The 21,506-nt window shown below is 45.6% G+C and overlaps 1 protein-coding gene and 1 long non-coding RNA gene across 15 annotated transcripts in view; both read right to left on the bottom strand.

The window, feature by feature from the left end:
• The window catches only part of SLC37A1 (solute carrier family 37 member 1), an 83,059-nt gene extending 64,750 nt beyond the window's left edge, over positions 1-18,309 (bottom strand). For 2 of the 14 annotated variants that reach the window (XM_033232570.1, XM_033232571.1), the window contains exon 1: positions 1,811-2,579. In XM_033232570.1, coding sequence (XP_033088461.1) covers positions 1,811-1,934 — 124 coding nt within the window. In that variant the 5' untranslated portion in view covers positions 1,935-2,579. Of the gene's footprint in view, positions 1-1,596; positions 1,659-1,810; positions 2,908-15,500; positions 15,623-18,192 lie in introns of those variants that run through there. The other 12 variants (XM_033232584.1, XM_033232578.1, XM_033232577.1 and 9 more) reach the window with 12 other exon arrangements.
• Positions 18,310-20,508: 2,199 nt separating this feature from the next.
• Positions 20,509-21,427, bottom strand: LOC117095830. The gene is made up of 2 exons (XR_004442195.1): positions 21,021-21,427; positions 20,509-20,720 (listed from the first exon to the last, which is right to left on the bottom strand). It is a non-coding gene; the product is annotated as an uncharacterized LOC117095830 (long non-coding RNA).
• Positions 21,428-21,506: the final 79 nt, after the last annotated feature.

Genomic DNA, 21,506 nt, shown 5'->3' with positions numbered 1-21,506 from the left:
GAGCAAATCACTTGGTTTACACCCAGTTTTTGGCACACAGCCCAAGTACATAAAAAGAAGAGATACTTTTTTAAAAATTCACTCTCGGCCGGGCGCGGTGGCTCAAGCCTGTAATCCCAGCACTTTGGGAGGCCGAGACGGGTGGATCACGAGGTCAGGAGACCGAGACCATCCTGGCTAACACTGTGAAACCCCGTCTCTACTAAAAAAAATACAAAAAACTAGCCGGGCGAGGTGGCGGGCACCTGTAGTCCCAGCTACTCGGGAGGCTGAGGCAGGAGAATAGCGGGAACCCGGGAGGCAGAGCTTGCAGTGACCTGAGATCTGGCCACTGCACTCCAGCTTGGGCGACAGAGTGAGACTCCGTCTCAAAAAAAAAAAAAAAAATTCTCTCTCTACAGGTGCCCCTGGAACTTACCATTCCAGGGAGGAAAAGCGGCAGAATGTCCACTGTCAGTGCACTGTCAAAGATAGCAACTTAGGCTGGGCACAGTGGCTCACGTCTGCAATCCCAGCACTCTGGGAGGCAGAGGCAGGCAGATCACTTGAGGCCAGAAGTTCAAGACCAGCGTGGCCAACATGGCAAAACCCCGTATCTACCAAAAATACACAAATGAGCTGGGCATGGTGGTGCACACCTGTAATCCTACTCAGGTGGCTGAGGCATGAAAATCACTTGAACCCAAGAGGTGGAGGTTGCAGTGAGCTGAGATTGCACCACCACACTCCAGCCTGGGCAACACAGCGAGAGCCTGTCTTAAAAAAATAAAAAAGATAGTAACTGAGGAAACAGCCCATTAGAGCATCTTTATTACAACCTGCAAAACCTGTACATGTACCCCTGAAACTGAAAGTTAAAAAAAAAAGAAAAAACCCTGAAAGACACATGGTTTTACACCCATCTCTTGACAAAACAAACCTACCCTAGGCAACTGTAAAACAGAATGAGCTGAGGGAAGGATACATTCACAAGCTCCACTCCCAGACCCACCCCCTTGTGATCTGTGCTGCCTAGAAGGTTCCAAGTAATCTGCAGAGGCTCAAATAATGGGGATAAGAAGTGAACAAAAAGGTTCAACAGTCGTTTTAGGGCTGAGGTGCCATTACACGTAATCAAAGTGGCCCTACAGATACTCTAAATAATCTACTTCATGACTTTTTTTTTTTAAACTGGGTCTCACTTTACAGGCAAAGATGGGTCAGAAATGCAAAACAAAAGTTCTCATGCATTTTTCTTTTTCTTTTCTTTTTTTAAATTAAGAGATAGAATACAACTTCCTGTTCAGAGTGTGCTCTTTCTATGGCTTTTTGCTTTTAAAGGCGCTTTCCATATTAAAGATGAATGAAATGGTCACTATCTCTTTCCGCTTGGCTGAAGTACAAGGAACCTGAATTCCATTTGCACCACCGCCCTGACCTGCCCCCAACCCCCAACAAACAGACCATCACAGGTGGGCTGCATGAAACAGAACATGTAAATGCAGTTTCAGAATGACTTGGTGAAGCACAGGTCTGCAGCCAGAGGTTTCAAGCTTGCTCTAAAAGGGGATGAATAAAGAAACAACGGGGGGAAGTCTAAAATATGTATCTACTTACACAACTTCAGACAATTTAAGTTCAAAGGCCGGCAGGCAGGCAGGCACTTTCCAGGCAAAAAGCTAAGGGAGACCCGGAAAGGGCAGGTTTTAGCAATTCCTCCTTTGGAGATTGAAACGTGGGGCCGCGGGCTGGGGTGTTGGCGGGGAGTGGGGGTGGTAAGGGGCTTGGCCAGTACCCTTCGTTCAAATGCAAATCCTTAGACTGTACGTACCTTCTCGGTCACCAGGATCACAGCGTGGGCCGTAAGGGCTGGAAGGCTGGTAGCCAGCGGCTAGGGGACTTTGCGGCGCGTCAAGCCCTTTATTATAAACCCAGAAGGTCGCTGTCACTCGCATTGGCCAGGAGGCCCACGGGCTCCGGGAACCAGCTGCTCAGCCGACAAACAACGCAAAGGCCCAGGGTGCCGGCGCTCCGAGCCAGCGTTCTGTGCCGGCTCCTCCCTGGGCGGCTGGTCCCCGGAGGAGGTGAATTCCGCGGGCACGCCCACGTCCCCATCGCGGCAGACAATGCGCAGGGTCCCCTCCTGCAGGCTCTCTGGACCCTCAGCTGTCACCGCGGCCCGGGCCGGGGTGGGCAGCGGGCCCGGCAGGACAGCTAAGCTCGCCCCTGCCGGGGACTCCGTGGAGCGGCTACTGGCCCCGTGCCCGCTCCCTCTGCCTCCACTTCCCCGGAATCCCAGCGTTGCCCCGGTCCGGGAACGCCCGGCATTGTCGCCTAGGGCTACTCTTCTAGATGTCGCATTTCAAAGACTTCCCTCCGCGAAAACAGCTTGAGACCGTCCCCGGCTCTCCGGAAACATCCAAACCAGCCCCGACTTACCCCCCAAAAAAAGAAAAGGAAGGAGGAAAGGAGCCGAGCTCCGAGTGCGCAGGGCCCCGCGCCCGGCTCCCTCGGGGAGCCGCAGGTGCTGAGCGGCTGCGGCGCCCGAGCGCCCGTGGCCCCGCAGGTGCGGGCGGTGGGGCTGAGGGTCCCCGCCTCCCGGCCCGGCCCCGGCCCCGCGCCTCACCTGCGCCGCCGAGGCCCGCGCACCGCAGCCGGGCCCGGCCGCCGCGGGCGCTTCCTGCTCGCGACTTCCTGGAGCGGCGCGCGGGAGGCCCCGCCGCCCTTTCACTTTCCCTGGCTCGCGGGGCGCCGGCGGGGCCGCGCGGCTCCTCCCCCTCCCCGGCCGCCGCGACCCCCGGCTCCGGCCCCGGCCCCGGCGTGCCCAGGGTCGCACCAGCCCCGGAGCCACCGGGCGGGGGCGCCCCCACGCCTTGCAGCGCTGCCCGGCCTCTGCAGGCGAACCCGGGTCATGACCCGCGCCTTCCCCGGCTCTGAGGGCGCACGGGCTTTTGCTGGCCCGCTCCCCACTGGCCTCCGGGCAGTCCCAGGGGGCCTCTGCACCGCTGGCGCTCCGTCCTGAAGGCGGGTCTTCCCCACAGCGGCGAGGGTCACATGCCGCCGCGCCCCCACCCCCAAAGAGGATCTTTCCTTGGCCTCCCGGCTTTTATTCCTATTGTGTCATGTCAAGGGGCACAGTCATGAAGACCAGCACTCCATAGCGTGGAAATGCGGCACGCGGATTTGGCTATGTCGAACCAACTTGTAAGCCCGCTTGTGTCCCACCTCGTAGGCACGTGACAGAGGCGGCTCCCTGTTAGGCTAGGGGAGCCCGCCGGGTTCTTACCCTTGCCGGCCAGTGCCCTGGCACACAGGCTCCCACGTCACCCCAGAAACAACTCTTGTCCCTAGGCAGCCCCAGGGAGGCGCCTGGCCAGTCCCCTAGAAGCTACTGCCGAACACCCACAGTGGACCCCCGGCATGGCTTCAGAGCAGAGGGGGCTCCCAGCCCACTCCTGGGGAAGAGCAAAGTGAGGCAGAGGGGAAATTTTCCGGGAAAAAGCCTGCCCCTGGATAAAACAATGCTTAGGGATAAAACCAATCTCACGCCTGGCTGTAAATGTCCCAACAGGCCAGTGCCCCTTGGACCTCCCCCAGGCACGTTGAGCTTCCCTCTGGAGAAAGGAGAAGGCATTCTTCCCTGTGTTGGGCTTCCCTGCCCTGCTAGGCCTCGCAGTTTCCCCCTGGGGCCCTGCTTTGTTTCTAGAACACTCTGATATCTGTGTCTCTCTTTGCTGAGCTGGGCTGCGTGAAATCCATCACTTTGTTAGGCATTTGAGAAGCCTTCTGCAGGCAGAAAGGAAACCTGCCCACCTCTCTGCCACGCAGGGTTCAGCCACAGGAAGCCTGCTGGCTCCTCATTCCACAAGCCAGATGGCCCAGGGCTCCAGTCTTCTCTTTTTGGCTAGGTTTTCTTCAGACCTTCTTTCTCTCCGCAGGCCCCCTCTGCCAGTTCTCTCTCCTCTCTAGCTCTCCATTCCCGGTGATAGCCCAGTGTGGCTCCCATCCCTCTCTCCAATGGTCTCTGCAGCCCAGGCCCTTGCCACTGGTTCTGCTCGAGGCTACTCCTCTTTCACTGCACTTGTGCGACAGTGTTCTCACTTCCAAGTTCTATCTCCTGCGATCCACTCTTGAAGCTGCCTCAAATTGCCCTCCTAAAGCAAAATCTGATCTTGACATTCCTGATTTTAAAACCTTTGGGACATCTCATCACCTACAGCTTTTACATTTGAAAGGCAATAATACGAGCTCAGGATATATAGGATACCTCGGTCATCACATCGAGACAGCTTCTTCCCGCCCCCCACCCCCAGCTTTACTGACATATAACTGACAAATAAAAATTACATAATTTATAGTATATGATGTGATGTTTTGATATATGAATACATTGTAAAATTATTGCCACAGTCAAGCTAGTATATCCAATCTCCTCACATTATTTTTGTTTTGGTGGTGAAAATATTTAAGATCTATTCTTTTTGCAAATTTCAAGTATACAATGTATTATTACTAACTACACATTAGAGCTGTACATTAGCTCTCTAGAACTTACTCATCTTTCCTAAGTGAAACTTTGTACTCTTTGGCCAGCAGCTCCCCATTTCTCCCACCCTACTGCCCCAGTAACCACCATTATTATATGCTCTACTTCTCTGAGTTCTAAGTTTTTCAGATTCCACAAATAAGTGAGGTCATGCATATTTTTCTTTTTTTGTTAGTTTTTTTGTTGGTTGGTTTGTTTTGAGACAAGGTCTTGTTCTGTCGCCCAGGTTGGAGGGCAGTGGCGTGAGTGCAGTGGTCAAGGCTCACTGCAGCCTTGATCTCCCAGGCCCAAGTGATCCTCCCATCTCAGCCTCCTGAGTGTCTGAGACTGCAGGCCCATGCCACCATGCCCAGCTAATTTTTTAAATTTTGTAGAGATAGGGTCTTGATATGTTGCCAAGGCTGGTCTTGAACTCGAAGGCTCAAGCAATCTTCCCGCCTCAGCCTCCCAAAGTGCTGGGAGTAGAGACGTGACCTACCATGCCTGGCCTATATTTGTTTTTCTGTACCTGGCTTATTTCACTTAGTGTAATGTACTCCAGGTTCATCCATGTTGTTGCAAATGACACGAAATACTTTTTTTTGTTAAGGCTAAATAGTATTCCATTGTGTACATATAGATATACACCACATTTTCTTTATAAACTTCCCTTAGTACTGCTTTTGCTGCATCCCATAAGTTTTGGTATGTTGTTTCCATTTTCATTTGTCTCGAGGAATTTTCTGATTTCCCTTTTGATATCTTCTTTGACCCCACTGGTTGTTCAGGTGTGTATTTAATTTCTGCATATTTGTGAATTTTCCAATTTTCCTCCTGTTACTGATTTCTAGTTCATACTATTGTGGTCAGAAAAGATACTTGATATGATTTTAATCTTCTTAAATTTGTTAAAACTTGTTTTGTGGGCTCACATACAATCTATCCTAGAGAATGTTCTGTGTACATTTAAATGTGCATTCAGCTGCTGGTGGAAGGAGTGTTCTATATGTCTGCTAGGTCCATTTGCTCTACACTGTTGTTCAGGTTCACTGTTTCCTTATTCGTCTTCTGTCTGGGCCATCTATTCGTTGTTGAAAATGGGGTACTGAAGCACCCTGCTATTACTGTATTGCTCTTTCTCTCTTGAGTTATGTTAATAAATATTTAGGTACTCTGATGTTGGGTGCATATACATTTATAATTGTTATATCCTCTTGATGAATTTATCTCTTTATCATTATATAGTGACTCTTATGAAGTTTTTGACTTAAAGTCTGTTTTGTCTGATATAAGTATCTTTCTTGCTCTTTATTTGGTTACCATTTGCATGGAGTATCTTTTCCCATGCGTTTACTTTCAGCCTATGTGTATCCTTAAAGCTAAGATGAGTCTCCTGCAGGCAGCACACAGATTTTTTTTTAATATCCATTCAGACACTTCTATCTTTTGATTGCAGAATTTAATCCATTTACATTAAAGTAATTGTTGATAGATAAGGACTTACTACTGTCATTTAAAAAATTGCTTTCTGGCTGTTTGTAGTTCCTTTATTGTTTTCTTACTCCCTTACTATCTTCCTTTCTGATCTGATGATTTCTGTAATGGTATGCTTTCATTCCTTTCTCTTTACATTTTGTATCTCTACTACAGGTTTTTGTTTTGTGGTCACTATGATGCTTATATAAAACATTTTAGGCCAGGCGCTGTGGCTCTCCCCTGTAATCTCAGCACTTTGGGAGGCCGAGGCGGGCAGATCATGTGGTCAGGAGATCGAGACCATCCTGGCCAACGTGGTGAAACCCCGTCTCTACTAAAATACAAAAAAATTAGCTGGGCGTGGTGGCATGTGCCTGTAGTCCCAGCTACTCGGGAGGCTGAGGCAGGGGAATTGCTTGAACCCAGGAGGCAGAGGCTGCAGTGAGCTGAGGTCACACCACTGCACTCCAGTAATAAAACGTTAGCTGCCTACAGAAATCCTACACTTGAATTTCTCCCCATCTCAACATATTTTATGTTACTGATATCACAATTTACATCTTTTATGTATTGTGTATCCACTTACAAATTATTGTAGCTACAATTATTTTTAATACCTTTGTCTTTTAACTTTTATACTAGAGTTAAAAGTGATTTACATACCACCACTGTAGTAGTATTCTGAATTTGACTACATTTTTACCTTTACAGTGAGTTTTGTACTTTTATATGTTTTCATAATGTTAGCGTCCTTTCATTTCAACTGGAATAACACCTTCTAGCAGATCTTGTAAGGTGGCCTAGCGGTGATGAACTCCCAGAGCTTTTGTCTGGGAAAGTCTTTCTCTCTCCATTTCTATAGGAGAGCCTTGCCTGGTATGATATTCTTGGTTGGTTGTTTTCTTTCAACACTCTGAATATATCATCCCACTCCCTCCTGGCCTTCAAGGGCTATGTGGAGAAACCTATTGACAGTCTTATGGGTTTTCTATGTGTGACAAGTTGCTTTTCTCTTGCTGCTTTCAAAATTGCTTCTTTAAGTTTTGAGAATTTGAGTATAATGTATCTTGGTGAAATTTCTTTATATTTAGTCTATTTGTGGCTCTTTGGGACTCATGGATCTGGACATTAATTTCCCTTTACAGATTTGGGAAGTTTCTGTCATTATTTATTTAAATAAGCTTTCTCTTCCTTTTCTTTCTTTGCTCCTTCTAGGATTCCCGTAATGCTTATCCTAGTTTGCTTGATGATCTTCCTAAGTTGCATTGGCTTTCTTCACTCTGTTTCACCAAGAGCATGGTATGTATGCCATCAACTTAAGGAGCAGACATTCTCCCGGAGAAGGCCAAGGCAAAGCCAGTGACAGGCCTTGACTGACAAGGAACTGAGGTTTCCCTGAAGGGGGCTTTGAGGATACTAGGCTTCAGAGCTCAAGAAAATGCCTCATGCTTAGAAAGCATTAGAGCATTAAACACTATTAGAGAGAAAGAAAAGGGAAAATCAGAACCTGATTACTTAACATGGAGAAAAGAAATTCATTTTATCTCCACTGATCAAAAAGCAAGAATTCTAGCTGTATGGTGCACTGACCGGCGAGGAAGGGTGATTTATGTTCAGTTACTAGTGTTGTTGATAAGAAATACAATGAAAAGCCTCTCATTATTAAGCATGCTCTGTATTCCAGGCATTGTGCTTGGCCTACAGATATAAAACTGACAAGAGTCCACACACTGAAGAACTATAACGCAATCCAGCAAACATAATTAGTTGTGAAGGCGTAGGCGTTCCCAGTCCTATAGAACCCCAGCGAGGAGACTGGCCATGCTCCCTACCCCATGCCACACTTTCAGTTGCAGTACTTTTGACTCACTTCCTATTAACGTATGAAAGCTCTGTTTCCTCCAAAGCATTCTCTTCCTTGATCATAAAGAACAGGCAGTGGCCATGAAAAACAATGTCTGAGTCACCCTGGCTGGGATAGACCTGTCAGTCCTACAGTGTCAGGGGAAGTGGCAAGGGATGTAAGATAACTAGATGCCGTCTCTAAAAGAAGAGGTCCATAGAAAACCTTTAAAATTGGACATAAAAATCATACTTTACTTATATTATTTAGAAATATAGGGAACTACCAAAAGAAATGGGTAAAAGAGTAGAAAATGGTTGGGGAATGAGACAGAGGAGTTGAAGGGATAAAGCCATGTCCAGCTGTTTGGTGTTGTATACCTTTAGTATCATTTCCTTTTAAAACTATAGGCATGATATTTAAAGAAATATCAACATAAAGACAGAAGGCTGTGCTTAATTTAGGTAATGGCATTTTACTGGTAGAATTTTAGACACTGTGATACTCGAATTAGAGACATAGTTGGAGGAGAGGAGCTTTACAAGTATCCTGAAATAATAAGGGGACAAACACCCATTTATAAGGGTGGTTCTCTTTAAACGACCTGTATAAAATACGCAAATTTTCTTGCTTCTAAGGCCCCTTGGCAGTGTTTCCCAGCAGAGTAACTTTCTTGCTTTTCTATGTGTGTGGCAAGGGAAATAGTAACTGAGAGAGTACTCATGGGTCTTTGGGGAGTAAACTGGATCCTAACTGAAGTAGGACTTGATAAAGTCTTGAATCGAATTCAGGGACTTACAGTTCTTTCAGTGAAGCATTCCTCTGTAGCTGAGCTCCACTCTGGGGCTAACTTGTTGCCTGAGCCCATCTGTTGTAAATTCCTCTTGATTTTATGCCTATAGGTAGAATGAGGTCAGGTATGCGGAAACAGGAAACTGACCCATCAACTCGGGAGTCATTCTCGCAATTGAGCTAGTGCAGATACATAAGCAAGTTGGAAAATTTTTATGGGGTCTTCAAAAAGGCATACTCTTAGGCTGAGTATGGTGGCTCACGCCTGTAATCCCAGCACTTTGGGAGGCCGACGCGGGGGGATCATCTGAGGTCAGGAATTCGAGACCAGCCTGGCCAACAGGGTGAAACCCTGTCTCTACTAAATACACAAAAATTAGCCAGGCGTGGTGGTGGGCACCTGTAATCATAGCTACTGGGGAGGCTGAGGCAGAATAATTGCTTGAACCCGGGAGGCGGAGTTTGCAGAGAGCTGAGATGGTGCCCTTGCACTTCAGCCTGGGTGACAGTGAGACTCTGCCTCAAAAAAAAAAAAAAAAAGGAAGGCATGCTCTCCAGTCCAGCTCCAGTTTGGTAAACTACATGGCTGAAATTAAGGGGCTGTTCTTTAAAGTTCCCTCTGGGCCAGCATTTGATGATTTATGGACATGGTTCTTTTAAACACTGATGGGAGAATGAAATTACTCATATCCTCTTTATCAAACTGATATTGTTTGGGTATTTGTCCCCTCCAAATCTCATGTCGAAACTTGACCCCCACTGTTGGAAGTGGGACCTCGTGGGAGGTGTCTGGGTCACGGGGGAAGATCCCTCAGGAATGGTTTGGTGCTATCCTTTCAGTAGTGAGTTCTCACTGTATCGGTCCCTGTGAGAACCGATTAGAAGGAGCCTGGCACCTCCCTCCATGCTCTCTCTCCCTTCCCCTCTCACTGTGTGAGGCCTGCTCCACTTCGCCTTTCACCAAGAATGGAAGCTTCCTGAGGCCTTCGCAAGAAATGGGTGCTGGTGCCATGCTTCTCGTTCAGAAATGGGCGCTGGTGCCATGCTTCTCGTTCAGAAATGGGCGCTGGTGCCATGCTTCTCGTTCAGAAATGGGCGCTGGTGCCATGCTTCTCGTTCAGAAATGGGCGCTGGTGCCATGCTTCTCGTTCAGAAATGGGCGCTGGTGCCATGCTTCTCGTTCAGAAATGGGTGCTGGTGCCATGCTTCTCGTTCAGAAATGGGTGCTGGTGCCATGCTTCTCGTTCAGAAATGGGTGCTGGTGCCATGCTTCTCGTTCAGAAATGGGTGCTGGTGCCATGCTTCTTGTTCAAGAAATGGGTGCTGGTGCCATGCTTCTTGTTCAGCGTGCAGAACCATGAACTAAATAAACCTCTCTTCTTTATAAATTACCCAGCCTCGAGGATTCCTTTATAGCAACCCAAATGGACTAAGACACACACTTCAGTAGTCTTTCACGGATTGCCTATCTATTCCCATCAGACATGGAGTCTGGGAAAGGATGGCTTTGGATGGTGAGACTTTCTGCTCCATTAGCTTAATCTACCCTACTCACCAGTGGCTGACAGTTTAGGCAGCCAGTCCCCTTCACAGCCTACACTGAAGACCTCAGCACTCACTATGGCCGTCAGAAGGCACATGCCCTGGGTTCCTCCAGGCAGCTGCTCCTTTCCAGTTAATTTATAGTTTTAACTCTTATGGTTAAGACCATTAGTATTTAACTCTTATAACTGAAATCCTTTCTAAAAAAAGACTTAGGTGACTCAATCATAAAAGCAACTTATTGAGCTGGGTGTGGTGGCTCACGCCTGTAATCCTAGCACTTTGGGAGGCCAAGGCAGGTGGATTGCCTGAGCTCAGGAGTTCAAGACCAGTGTGGCCAAGACAATGAAACCCTGTCTCTACTGAAATACAAAAAATTAGCTCGGTGTGGCGGCATGTGCCTGTAATCCCAGCTACTTGGGAGGCTGAGACAGGAGATTTGTTTGAACCCAAGAGGCGGAGGTGGCAGTGAGCTGAGATTGTGCCACTGTACTCCAGCCTGGGTGACAGAGTGATAGTCTGTCTCAAAAAAAAAAAAAAAAAGCAACTTATTGAATATGATATTCTCTCCTATTATTCAAGATTATCTTTTTGAGCATCAGTTAAGATTCCACAGTGAATACTGAGCTAGCAAAAAAAAAAAAAAAAAAAAGCGTGGGAGTTGGAATCTGGAGTGACGAGTTAAAATTCTGACCGCAAACTTACTCTTTTGGGAGCCTGTGAAAGTCAATTTACTCTCCTGAACTCCAGTTTTCCTAGTGTGACTCTGTGGGGTTGATGTATGGATGAACGGGGAAAGTAAGGTGTTAGAATGTAGGCACCATGAAAGCAGAGATTTTTTTTTTTTTGAGACGGAGTCTCGCTCTGTCGCCCAGGCTGGAGTGCAGTGGCCAGATCTCAGCTCACTGCAAGCTCCGCCTCCCGGGTTCAGGCCATTCTCCTGCCTCAGCCTCCCGAGTAGCTGGGACTACAGGTGCCCGCCACCTCGTCCGGCTAGTTTTTTGTATTTTTTAGTAGAGACGGGGTTTCACCGTGTTAGCCAGGATGGTCTCGATCTCCTGACCTCGTGATCCGCCCGTCTCGGCCTCCCAAAGTGCTGGGATTACAGGCTTGAGCCACTGCGCCCGGCCAAAAGCAGAGATTTTTTAACTGGTTTTATTAATCAGTGAATCCTTATCATGTATAGAATCATGCCTGGCACACAGGAGACATTCAATAAATATTGATGCTAATATTCCTAAGGATGCTTTAGGAACTGTAAATTAGTGTACAAATGCTTATGGCTGCTCTAATTATTGGAAAGCACAGCTAATCAGTATGAATATGTAATCAATCTAGGACTCATATCAGGAGCTGAAGGAAGGAGAGAGCCATCAAGTCCCTTGTATCAGCTTGTTTTGATTTGCTATTTTTCTCTAAAAATGAAGTTTGATTCCCTCCCACCATCTTTAATATACATCCTGTTAAGTTTTGATTATTTGACACAAAGTTAATAGAGGTTTAAAAATAAAATATGCCTCCAAAGTTACTATATATCACTTCGCAGCTATCCTTCTGATGGCAAATGAAGGAACATCTGTAAGAGTACACAGAAATGCCACTTTCAATTCAGGGGTATCAACATTGTACCAGGCCTGGGATGCCAGAGCTCATGTTCACCTTCCAAGTATACAAGGGAATCCTCTTACTGCCTGTGCAGCCTCCACTTCACCAACATTATTAGCCTTATTAAATCTGTCACATGGGGAACATTCAGTCAGTTTGTGTTCCAGTTTCTTCTCCTGGAAACTGGATGAATGTAGGGTCATTGAATGTTTTCATCTGTAAGACACTGTCCCTATTACAAAGATGAATAGGAGAGGTCCTCATTCTTAGGAAGTGAACAATTTAGTTGGTACAAAACTACAGAAAGCCTCACATCACATAACTTAAAAATCCCCTTAAATCCTTAACCTGTCACACATTTTCTGGTTTTAACTTTCAGAAAACAAAATTTAAAAAGCGCTTTTAGAAAAAAATCATGTTTTGGATACTGTAATTTTCACAAGTCAATATTTTGCACACACCAGTAGCCTTGGCTGTGTCTCTGCTGTAGAGCTGAAGCTTAGTGGGCTCCCTACCTGCTGGGGGCTGAAGCCACAAGGATCTAGGTTGACTCTGGGGGATCATGCCTCTCCAGCCTTCCAACTGCCCGACAGTGATGGAGTGTGGAGGGTTACTTCAGGGGCTATCCACCTGGGAGACACAGTCACCTGGAGGACGCTGCAGACAAGGGTTGGGGATAAGCTTGCCTATGGGGTTGTGCAAGTGGCAGCTGAGCTGAGACCTGGAGAAGGCATCGAGTTACCCAAAAGAAGAGTGGAAGGTGTTCCAAGCCAGAGAACAGCGTGGGCAAAGGCCCAGCAATCCTAGAGAAAGTCAGGTTTGGGGAACTGAAAGTCATTATGGCCAGAGCAGAGAGTGCAGTGTGTGAACATAAGGCAAGAGAAGAGGCTGGGGAGGGACTTGGTGGCCACGTCATTTGGAGCCTAATAATCGAATGAGGGAGTCTGGACTTTACTACTGAAAGATTTTAAACTGAAGAACAACATGATTAGATGTATGGCTTTAAAAGATTATTCTGGTCAGTGTGGCAAATAGATTAGAAGAGAGTGAGACTAGGGCAGGGAGACCACCTGGGCTGTTGGTGTCTTCTTGGCAGAAGATGATGGTGTCCTGACTAAGGAAGAAGCAGTGGGAATGGAAAACAGTAGATGGATTTGGAACAATTTGGAAGGAAGAATCTCCAGGATTTGGAGATTGGTTGGGGAAGAGGGAAGGAAAGAACTGGTCCCAGACATTGATGATGTTCAGATTCTGGCTTAGGAAACCAGTAGCAAGTGGGCCCTTCATTAAGATAAGGAAATAAAGAAAAGAGAAGGTTTGGGCAACTGGTGTGTGTAGGAAAGAAGTTCAGTTTTGCCCTTGTTGAGTTTGAGATGGATGATAAAAAGGTCAGCCCAAGAAGTGGCTTTTTTGTGGGATCTGGAATACAGGGGAGGAAGCATAAGCAATAATAACTTGAAACTGTTCTCAAAACCCTTTTAGAGTCAATTAATTCATTTATTCTGGTAGTGAACTTGGGAGTGAGATGCTTGTCTTACAGGGTAATGCTGGGCATAGGCAGAGGCTGAGTTATTGATCTCTGGGTCCTTTTTCTCCCTTTACTGTATAAATTTTACTTCTTCTCCTACATTACAATACATATCATATATGTGCATAACTTAAAATAGTAACAAAAGAAAATATCATGACACACATAGAGAAGTTTCTAGAACTAAACACATACCTTGATGTCCAGCTTGCTGCCAGTTAGCTTGAAAAGGTGTTCAGGATTAAGGTGAAGAAAACAACCTAATAGAGCCAAGCTGCCTCTTCACTCCAGAGATTTTCCTAAGCTATCACCCCATTCTTTCTTCCAACACATCCTTGGAACTGAGACCAGGGCCAAGATGACCCAAAATGACCAGCCCATCTCCCCATTTCTAGCCATCCTAAAGCCTGGTGCACTTCTGGGATCCTCTTTAAATGTATTAATATAAAGAACTGCTAAAAAGAAAGCCACAATATTCGGAACATACCAAGATAACTAAGTAATCAAAGAAATACATTAGTGAACCACATTCTAAATGAAACAATCTTCACTTATCGTGTTTAATAAATACATATTTTCACATTTCCATTCTTGTTCAGTGGGGAAACTCTTTTAGGCCCCCTGAACTGAGACTTTGTTCTGAGGTCATAGATAACAGCACTGAGCTGTTCTAGTACCACCCGGATGTGGTTGCCAGAGGCCCCGTCTCGTGCCTCCCAGTGCAGGGCCTCAGTGATCAGATAGCACAAAGCCAGCTCTGGGAAACCTAAAATTGCCAGTCCAGTTTAAAATCTTCCTGGCTTTCCTCTTTGTAGAGGGAGAGGGAAATGGTTCATTTAGCTCTTCTGATAACTATATTTGCTCCACAACTATTTAGAGACTTGTCCTAGTAACTAGATAATTACAAATGGGCTTGAGGAGAGGAGAAAGGCAGTTCAAACAAGCAGGTATGCCAGTGCCACAAGAGGAGGACAGCAACAGTACCCAGAGCTGAGGAAATTCTGGTAGTCACCCGAGAAACACCAGTGAATGAGATACTGAGGAAAGACACCTGAAACATTGTTTTCTTAAAAACAAAATGGAGACTGGGTGTGGTGGTTCACACCTGTAATTCCAGCACTTTGGGAGGCTGAGGCAAGTGGATCTCTTGAGCTCAGGAGTTTGAGCCTGTGCAACATGGCAAAACCCTGTCTCTATAAAAAAAAAAAAAATACAAAAAATCAGCCAGGTGTGGTGGCAGGCTCCTGTATTCCCAGGTACTCAGGAGGCTGAGGCAGGAGGATCACCTGAGCCCGGGAGGTTGAGACTACAGTGAGCTGTGATCATGCCACTGAACTCCAGCCTGGATGACAGAGCCAGACCTTGTCTCAAAAAAAAAAAAAGGAGCATAATTTCCTTAAGTAATACCCCCTACCTTGTTCAACTTTATATTAAACATTTTCATTCATTCTCTTATCCAACATTTGTAACATAATAATTTTGGTATATCCTTAAGGTGAAATACTATTGTCTTTAAAACACTTCGGAAAAATTTTTTTGACATGTTCACCATATAATGACATGTGATAATGTAAATGACAAACAGAATGATTTCAATTAAATAGACACACATATGCATTTTAAAAGCATGAAAGGATTCACACCAAAATGGCAGTAGTTATTATCTTTGGGAAGTGAGATTATTGGTTATCTTTATTTTCTTCATTATACTTTACTGTATGTTCCCAATTTTCTAAAAGTATTCAGTAATACTTAATAATTTGAGTATCTGGTATGTGTCAAGTTCTGTGCCAGACTGTGGGGTGGAGGCCTTGGGAGGTGCTTAGGGAGGCTGACCTGGAAACACGTTACAATTGTGTAGGGAACACATCAGAAGTACAACCAGAGAGGTGGTAAGGGGCTGGCAGCAGTTAGAAGCAGCATCCCTAGGAAGGTTACATCTGGTAAGGTATTAAAGTTGACAAATTGTTCACCGGGTACAGAAACGTGGGCATCACATTTCAGAAACAGAAAATAACATATACAGATGTATGAAGGTGGCCTGCAAAAAACTAATCTAAATAATTAACAAGGGTTATCATAGGTGAAGAATCAGCATTTGGGGAAAAATGCTTATCTTCTCAAATAATCAAGGAAATATTAATACGAACTAAAGTCACTATGAGACACTGCCTTGTCCATCAGATTAGCAAAGAAGAAAAATGACTTACAGTAGGGGAGGGAGCAGTGAGTCACACACTCTGTTCTGGTGAGAGTGGGGATAGGTCTGGTCATTCTCGGAGGCAATGCAGCAACATGTATTTAGGCTCAGCAATTTCTCAATTCTATAAACCTGCAATCCAAAGAGCTGAATTTGAGACGTAGACAAAGATCTATGCATTCAGATGTTCATATTGATTTCATTCACTCATTCATCTGTTTACTTTGGGCAGGGGTTCACAGGTGTTCACTGTATTATTTTGCTGGCATATGTGAGTATCTGTTCTTTTGTATGCATCAAATATTAAATAATTAAAAGGTTTGAAAACCTGAGCTAAATATACATGTGACATTCCTATAGCACTTCCAAATCATTTCATCCTCATTATCTTATTTGGTCATGACCTTTCTAAAAGTTGGGCAGGGGGAGCCTTATTCTGGGAAAATCATGACCGTGTGGTTCAGCATGCCACCTCTTTCCCTGTCCCTTTTCTAGAAAATCTGATCCACCCTTAGATCTTGAAAAGTACAGCCCCATGTAGCACAGGATCTCCCACCACAACTGCTGGATAGAGTGAGGCTATCTGTAATATCAAAACTAGAACCAACCTTGCATATCCACCAGTAGGAAAGTGTGACCTCCACTTTGGAATGAAGGATTAACATGTAGCCAGAAGGCATAATAGTTTTGGTTTTTGTTTTGTTTTGTTTTTTGAAATAGAGTTTCACTCTTGTTGCCCAGGCTGGAGTGCAATGGTGCGATCTCGGCTCACTGCAACCTCTGCCTCCCAGGTTCAAGCGATTCTTCTGCCTCAACCTCCAGAGTAGCTGGGATTACAGGCGCCTGCCACCACGCCTAGCTAATTTTTTGTATTTGTAGTAGAGACAGGGTTTCACCACATTGGCCAAGCTAGTCTTAAACTCTTGAGCTCAGGCAATCCACCCACCTTGGCCTCCCAAAGTGCTGGGATTACATGCGTGAGCCACCACACCCAGCCCTGGTAATTTTTTTTAACAGTGTAGATTTATGTAGAATTTGCCCCCAAATGGGTCTGTAATTTCTTTCTCATTTCCTTGTAATCCCCTAGTACTCTACCTAGAAGACACTCAGATGCAGTTAAGCAACTGATATCCTGAGAGAGCCCTCAGAAAATAGAGTGTGTTAAGAAAAATAAAAAAAACAAGAAAAAGAAAAAAAAAATTCACATCACTTTTTTCTCTTTTCCTAGTGCTGCATAAAGCACAGCTCTGTTGCAAGATAATATCTAACACTCAATTTGATAAACCTGTGTTGGTCGAGCACTTACTATGTGCCAAGCACTGAGATATGTCCTTGAGTTGCTACCCAACGTGAAATTTGAGTCTATTCAATTTTCTGACATCTCTTGTCTCCACACAGGTGTCCACTAAACTATTTCCCCTACTGGTTATGATGCATCATGGAATAATCTCACTTCCTGGGTGAAAAATAACTTACATTTCTCTCTTGACAACTGTGTTTCAATAGCCTTCCATTGACCTACATACCTCAGGTATGGGCGTGTGTGTATCTGGCATTTTCCTCCTTGCTGGGTGCCAACTTTATGAGACATAATCCACAAACAGTTCAAATACCTACTTACATTTAAGAATCTACCTGTCTATATATTTCCAGAAGCTTCAGTCTCTCCCCACCCTTATGTATATTAGTGCTAATGAATATGAGCATTAAAACTATCTGTTCATCACAGACTAACTTCTGATTATCACAAACAACTATCTGACTGAATCATCTTTGGCAGTTTGATTCTTTTCAAGAAAAAACCTCTACTGAAAACGATTAAGATAAACTTGAGTTAAAATTCTCCCCCAAACATACTGATAGCCAAAAAGTGCTTAACCTATTTTAAGATTAACAACAGTACAATTAATAGTAATAGCTCCCATTTACTAAGTGCTTTACTGTGTGCTAGGCACTGTGCTACTCTCATTATGAATATCTAATTTTGACCTCACAACAGCCCATTTTACAGATGAGTAGACTGACTTCAGAAAGAAGTATATGGAGCTAGGGCTCCAATCCCGGGTCTGTCTCTATCCTCTAAATGCTAATATGTGATATACTACCAACACTATTTTTAAAAGTTTTCAATTGTACATGTAGATAGAACTTTTTCTATCTATATACCCTAATATATTTGTTCATAAATATGCATATATATGAAATTGGTAAATTTACCAGAGTACAATTATTCTAATAAACAACCTCATAGTTCTACAGTTAAGATAGGCCTGAACTCATTTTGTTGAAAGTCCCTGCTTTTTATCTGAATAGTGCCTACAAAATTTCAAAAAAAAATCTGTTTGCATTTTACCGAAGCCCGTCAGTTCTTAAGACCTTTCCTCCACACTGTCCAGGAGAGCTCAGAAGAGACACACTTAGGGACTCAGTCGCCATGGCAACTGCCAAGCTGCAGGGCCTCCAGCTGGGAGGTGGGCCTGGAAGGTTGTGGAAAATACAGAAGGCAGCCCCAGGGTGGTTTCAACAGTTTCCCCGGCCTTGGCCATCCCGCCAGGAAGCAGAAGGCACCCTGACCAGCCCCTCTGCAGAGATCAACCATGGCCAGCCTGGGACTGTTTTTCTTCTTTTTGAAGGGGTTAATGGGTAAAAGGAAATGGATCGCTCCATTTATACGTAAGAAGGACAAGAAGATCATTTCTTACTGAAGAAACGAAGTGCAGAGGAACCGCGGCCACTGCTGCCCTCCACTCTCCTGAGGGCGTTCCCCTCGGCCCTCACTCCTCCCTGCAGAGCGGCACTTGCACGAACTTCCCGCTTGGGGGTTATGGGAAGGGCCTGTGTGGATGATGGGAAAGCCCCGCAGGGGATAATGGGAAGGCCTCGCGGGGGATGATGGGAGACCCCTGCCAGAGGAATATGGGCATCCCCTTTTGATTTTTAAGCCGTGGAAGAGGATTTCCTCACATTTTCCAGTAAGGAAAAACCTCCTGATGGTGTCCTCATCTTTCTGCCTCTCGTGTCCCCACCACTCCCACGCCCCAGGAAAGGAGGAAGATGGGCTGAGCAAGCATTTTGAGGGCCTTCAGAATTGGAAAGCGCTACTTCTGGCATTACCAGGCATTTCCAGGTCACTGTGGGGTCAGGGGTCAGGGATCCTGGGGCTCTGAGTGAGGCATCCACTTGGCTTGAGGAAGTCCTCCTGAGGCTTCCTGGGTGCACAGAGGGGTGCACAGAGAGGTGCTCAGCGCTCCGACTGCCTCTTGGCAGCCGTGGCTTTCAGCTGAATCTGGGCTGGGGTGCAGCTTCTTTCTGGAAGGAGGAATTTAGAATCCAGTTCAGGTGCTGCTGCAGGAGGTACTGGGAGGCCCATCCTGTTGTTCACCCCTTCTTACCTTTGTCAATTATTTGGATAATTGCTAAACCTACAGTGTAGTGAAATTACTATAGATTGACTGAAAGATTTGGGAGGGAAGACCCTGGCTAATTTGTATGGGATAGAAATCAAATTGTACACCTTAGGATTTAATAGCTGTAGCTAGATGTCTAGTTGCTAATGATGTGATCCAGAACAGGGTTTGCTTAACCATGTGGTTTGCTTAAGCCACTGTCTGGTGTTTGCAATCCAAGGCATTTGAACCAGTGGTCCACTGCTTGGTAGATGCTTTACAGTCACTGCCAGAAAACTGTAGTTATTTCTTTATCACAGATCTGGGAGGCAGTATAGTGATAAGCAACGGTTGCTCTTGGGTCTGATGGCTTGATTTGAATCCCACTGGCTGTATGATCTTGGGCAACGATCTTAACTGCTGTGGACCAAAGTTAAGGCTGTTGAGGCAGAAATTGATAAAGGCTTATTGAAAGTCAAATCTGAAGATTGAATGGGGAAGACACACCAACAAAGTTGGGTGTGTTCCAAAGTCTGTTACAAGTTGCAGTGGTTTTATAAGAAAGTTGAGGAATGGGAAGGGGACTCCTCATATTGGAGTTGTCTTTTTTCATTGGAGGGATGATATAGAGGTTACAATCAATGGCTACGGATGACAACATACAGGCTAAAATGTTTTCTGCGTATGCACAAGACAATCAGTGAAACGTCATGATTTAGAAACAAATCAGTATCCTTTTCAGGTCAGTCGTTTACGTATTAATTAGTACATCAACAGTCTGAGGAACTCATGATAAGATTTGAGAGATTCACAGTAAGATTCTTTACTCAAGTACAAAATGTGAAACATGAATCATAAGACCTTCTCCAAGTAGTTAACATATAGTTTATTCTTTTAAGTATAGGGGTGCATGACTTAACTCATGCCTGGCATGGCCTAAGGTCCTGTTTATAAGTTGGTATCTTACTGCCACAGAGTCCATTCTGTCAGTCTTATGATCTCTATCTTAACATTAATGCTGGTTAGTTGTTGTGTCTAAACGGCAAAAGCGTATTAGTGAGGCATGTCTGACCTCCCTTCCCACCATGGCTGATAACTCAGTTTTTAAGGTTTCTGGGGTCCCCTTGGCCAAGAGGGGGTCCATTCAGTTGGCTGTGGTGGGGCTTAGGAGGTTATTTTTAGTTTATACCCCCCTATAACTCCCTTTCCTTAGATGTACAATGGAGAAATAATAGTGAGGATTTAATAAGATAACTCATATGAAATTCTTAAAACAGCGCCCACATGCAGTGTCAGAACTTAGTAAACATTGGTTACTGTCATTGTTAGGACAAATTTGAAAGTTGAATTTCTGACATTTTAAATGTAAAAAATGACTATTTATTTGCATATACTTGATTATGTTACCATTCTACATTTTTAACATTTAAAATACTTTTGGCATTTTATTATAAAAATAAGACATGCTCAATTGTAGTAACTGGGAAATTGCCAATATGTAGAGAAGAAAATAATAATCATCTGTTATCCCCAACTCCCCACTTTTCCCCATAAGAAAAGCTGTTAAATTTTGGTGTTTACAACATTTTTATCTTTGCAACTAAAAAAACGACATAATTTTGGATTCTTGTGTGTTGCTTGTAACTTGTGTATTTATTCAGTAAGTAATATATTTGGGCCTGATGATGGGTTATGGTTGTAAACTTTCATATTAGCATTGGAAAGAATCTCCAGGGGATGTGTGCTCTGAAAGATCAGCAGCTTATTCACCACGTGGATTTGGCTTCTGGGATTCTGCCATCAAGACTAAATCCTGTGGTTATTCAGTCACTCCTCCCCAGCTCCTGCAGCAACAACAAATAACACAGCTTTTTGTCTGGGATGATGGCAGAGGAAATGCGAGATCGTGAAGGGCCTTGGGCAGGCGGAGTGCGTCGGTTGAGCAGATTGCCAAGCCTGCACGTATACATGCGTGTGCGCCTGTGATTTTGTGGGTGTGTGAGAGTGGAGGGGAGCCAGGAGCGAGGGGAGAGGAGCGGAGATCCTTACGGGACCCCTGAGAGTCAGAGGCCCGAGGGGGCTGGGACTTCTGTCGGGGTCGGGGAAGGATGTCAAACCCGGACGGACATCAGTGTAGGCCGCACCTGCTGAGATGCCAGAGCTGCCTCCTTGAGAGTGAAGTTGTTTACGGACCAAAGAAGAGATGTTGGCGGACACATCTCTGGGAGCCGCGAACCCCGAAGGGTCCAAAGAGCCTAGAAAGGTAAGTGGGGATGGGCAGCACCCCCGGGGGGGCCTGCGAGGCCCGGGGACGGAAGGGAGCGGGCAGTGCCCGCACTGGGCAGGGGTGAAACCCTCTCGAGAGTTGGCCCGGACGCGCTTCCCGCGTCCCTCCTCTTGAAGGCCCAGTACCCAGGTGGCTCCTCGTTGCGGCGTCACAGAAGAGCCGACTAAAGTGATGCATTTCAGGGGCCACCGACAGCGCGTCCAGGTCAGAGCCGGTGGACAGCCAGGCACGGAACCCGCCCAGGCTCTGCCCAGTCCCCGCCCCCCTCCCTTTCCGAGCAGTGATTGGCCAAGGTGGCCCCTCGTTGCTATGACGGCACCCCAATGCTGCCACTGGCTCCACC

This window comes from Trachypithecus francoisi, unplaced genomic scaffold (assembly GCF_009764315.1).
Source record: "Trachypithecus francoisi isolate TF-2019V2 unplaced genomic scaffold, Tfra_2.0 Lachesis_group14, whole genome shotgun sequence".
NCBI classification, from domain to species: domain Eukaryota; kingdom Metazoa; phylum Chordata; class Mammalia; order Primates; family Cercopithecidae; genus Trachypithecus; species Trachypithecus francoisi.
This window is presented reverse-complemented; position numbering and strand designations above follow the sequence as displayed.